The following is a 3,530-nucleotide window of genomic DNA, read 5'->3' as shown; positions in this document are numbered from 1 at the left end:
GGGAAAATGATGAAAGATATAGCAGTAGCGAGGGGCTAGGAAACCGCTATAGCTAACTAATAGTAGCGTGTTCCAGAAAAGCGCTGCTGATATAGTCAATAGTAGTAGCGCGGGTACGGACCGCGCTACTACTAAGAGTTAGCTGTAGCGCCTTACTAGTAGCGCCGCTTCCCGCGCTGCTGCTAGCCTCAAAACTCGCGCTACTACTAGGGTTTTCCCTAGTAATGAACCCCTCCATCGCACACCACTAGAGCTCGCTCCGATGGTCGCCAGCCACCATAGCCCCTCCACGACATGCCTCACTGGACAAATTCCTCTAGGCCATTGCCTGATCGGGTCACAAACCGTCGAAAAATGGCCCGATCTACTGGATTCGGTGGCTCTCCAACTTGGATTTTGGGCTATTGGGAGTGGGCGAGACGAAGAAATGAGAGAGAGAGAGAGAGAGAGGAACCACGGAGTTATCCCGTGCCATTTCAATTGCGGCGCAAATGAAAAGGAACTCTTCGCTGCGGGTGAGAACGAAGACCATAATGCCGGTTGGTGACGGCAATGAAGAGGATTCTTCATTCCCTATGGTAATGAAGAGTAACCCTTCATTTGTGATGGCAACAACTGCATGATAAAATTGAAATTTCTTCAAACGGGGGTACAGTTTCGTGATTTCGTAAAAAAAATGTAATAATTTTTAAAACAAACCAGGGACAACCATGGTTACTTTGTGGCAGCGACTTGCAGTAAGATTCCTTTTGCTGAAGATACGAGTACAACGAAAATGCGCGTCCTCCAGGACGGCTTCTAGCAGTGTCTGTCGGTTTCAATAGGCCGATGGTTAAAGCAGACTACATAGGGTTTCTTCTTTTTTTTTTTTGCGGGGACTACATAGGTATTGTTGAGGTACTGAACAATGGATGCAATTCCTCGAGTCGGTGTTAGTTGGATGCCAAAAAAAAAAGAGGTTAAAGCAGACTATATAGATGTCGTTGAGGTAATGCCTTATCAAAGGACATGTGCGCTCATCAGGTGCGCCTGCAATGTGTTTCGGAAAAACAAATTGCTTACCCCATTAAAAAAATCTTATCTTGTGAATCGTATAACATCTTTTTATTCTTATTCATAAATTTAAGATACATGCCATCTTACTCCCTATATTTTTTCTTATTAATATGACCAAAAGATGCCTTAGGATACGAAACGACGCCTCATCGTGGCATGTTGCATCAACACTAACAGATTTTTGACCACAAAAGTTACTCCATCCATGTCCTATAATATAAGATGTTATTAGGAACAACATATAGAGAAAGTTCTAATCATAATCTTATCCACAAGATAAGAATAAGATAACATGTTATGTCCCCGCAAAAAAAGAGATAAGAATAAGACAAAATGTTATGTTGACATCTAGTGTACGTATGACAGAAGAGTCATCCAATAACGAAATCTTGGTGAAGAAACACAGTGACGTGTACTTTCACGTTGTGACGTTCATTAATGAGGTGACCACGACGGGCACGGCCTTGAGTGGGACAGCCATCACGTTGGCGGTGGTGAACCTCTCGCTCACGTCCAGCTCCTCCGCCGACACGCCGTCCGGCAGCCGCCACTCGAACGCGTGCAGCAACGAGGCTAGGATGAACGGCAGGACGCGCTCCGCCATCGGCAGGCCGGGGCACAGCCTCCGGCCGGACCCGAACGGGATGAACTCGAACGCCTTGCCCCGGAAGTCCACCGCCTGGTCTGCATCGGCCATGCCCAGGAACCTCTCCGGCACGAACTCGTCGGGACTCTCCCACACCGCCGGGTCGCGCATTATCGCCCACGCGTTGAAGATGACTGTCGAGCCCTCCGGCACGGCGTAGCCGCCGATCTCCACGCCTTCCTCCACGGCCCGGTGGGGCAGCAGTATCGGCCCCACCGGGTGCAGCCGCATGGCCTCCTTCAACACGGCTTGGAGGTACGGCAAGCCCGCCGCGTCGGTCTCGTCGATGCTCTCCTTGCCGCCGACAGCGTCGTCTATCTCCGCGCGGACCTTGGCCATGACGCCTGGGTTCCGAAGCAGCTCGGCCATCGCCCACTCGACGGTGAGGGCCATGGTGTCGCTCCCGGCCGTGAACAGGTCGAACAAGATGGCTGTCAGGCCGTCGCGGGCGATCTTGCCCGTGGAGAAGAGCTCGAGGAGCGAGTCCAGGAAGTCACCGTGAGAAAGCTTCTCCTCCGTGGAGGTGTTGGCCATACGACAGTCGATTATGCCATCCAATATGAGGAAGATTTTCCCGATCCGCATCGCCGACCAGCGACGCCACCCTTGCAAGTCGAGACGCCGAAGGAAAGGGACGAGGTCGGAGATGTTGGGCTTGGCGATCACCGCGACGAGTTCCTCGACGAGCTCCCGCACGCCCTGCCCTGACTCGGCGGCGCCCATGTCGACCACGTCGACGGAGCAGAGCGCGCTCGACACGAGGTTGAGCACGCCGGCGTACATGGCCTGGCCGACGTCCACCTCCCTCCCGGCGCGGCCGCGGAAGTAGCTCACCATGTCGCGCACCTTGCGCTCCCTGACGCCGCGCGCCGCGGCGAGGGCGCGCGGGGAGAAGGCGTGGGCGGCCGCGATGCCGCGCAGACTCTTCCAGAGCGGGTCGGAGCTGGGCAGCCACAACATAGACCGGTCGGCGAAGCCGAGGCCGCGCGCAGCGTCCGGGACGGCGCGGGCGGCCAGGCGCCGGTCGTGCCGAGTGAACGCCTCCCGGGCCGCGTCGCGCGAGGACACCACCACGGCGGTGGTGAGGCCGAGCCTGAGCGTCATGACGGGGCCGTGGGCGCGCGCGAGGCGCGCGAGCGTGTGGTGGAGGTTGCCGCGGCGGAGGCAGAGCAGGTTGCCGACGAGCGGGAGCGGCGTGGGGCCCGGCGGAATCCGCCCGGCCCCCGTGCCGGAACGGCGTGTGGGGCTGGCCAGGAAGTAGAGGAGCGAGGCGACCGCGAGCGTCGCCCATATCGGCCAGAGCTCGATGTCCATTAGCTCGTTCTTGTGGTTGTGGGGGCGGGTTGCTCAGGCGGGAGCCCGTCGCCCGTTGGTCTATGTAGTAGATGTAGATCGCACACTAGCTAGTCGTGGCTGGTTAAGAAATGCTACGACGAACTTTTTTCAGAGGGAGCTTCACAGAAAAATACCAATGGAGGCCGAGCACCTCGTGGACTTAAATTTATCTCCGCAGTCACATGCACTATATGGGTCTGAGCTGACCCGGTATTGTAGCGTCCTGTTCCCCCTATCGCTGCACTGCCGCATGCATTCAGCCAGGAAAGATGCTTCATTGGAATCTAGCACTTGGAACAGCCCTCGACAACCGTTCCACTATATACTGCCTGTTTGGGGAAATACACTTGTGTTTGTGGGTGTATATGTACCCTATATGAGGATTTATTTTTAATTTTTTTATTAAAAGTCAAAATAGTTAAAACTTTTTTGACAAAAAACTTGACTAAGCTTTGCACTAGTATATAAATTTTCACGAAAAAAGCAAAAAATG

At 54.4% G+C, this 3,530-nt stretch overlaps 1 protein-coding gene across 1 annotated transcript; it reads right to left on the bottom strand.

The window, feature by feature from the left end:
- Positions 1–1,159: 1,159 nt before the first annotated feature.
- LOC119287734 (cytochrome P450 76M5-like) lies at positions 1,160–3,099 on the bottom strand. Its single transcript, XM_037567328.1, has one exon. It carries the CDS (start codon positions 3,014–3,016, stop codon positions 1,475–1,477), a length of 1,542 nt encoding a protein of 513 aa, XP_037423225.1. The 5' UTR covers positions 3,017–3,099; the 3' UTR covers positions 1,160–1,474.
- Positions 3,100–3,530: the final 431 nt, after the last annotated feature.

This window comes from Triticum dicoccoides, chromosome 4A (genome assembly GCF_002162155.2).
Source record: "Triticum dicoccoides isolate Atlit2015 ecotype Zavitan chromosome 4A, WEW_v2.0, whole genome shotgun sequence".
NCBI classification, from domain to species: Eukaryota; Viridiplantae; Streptophyta; class Magnoliopsida; order Poales; family Poaceae; genus Triticum; species Triticum dicoccoides.
The sequence above is the reverse complement of the archived record's forward strand: the minus strand, read 5'-3'. Positions and strand labels throughout refer to the sequence as shown.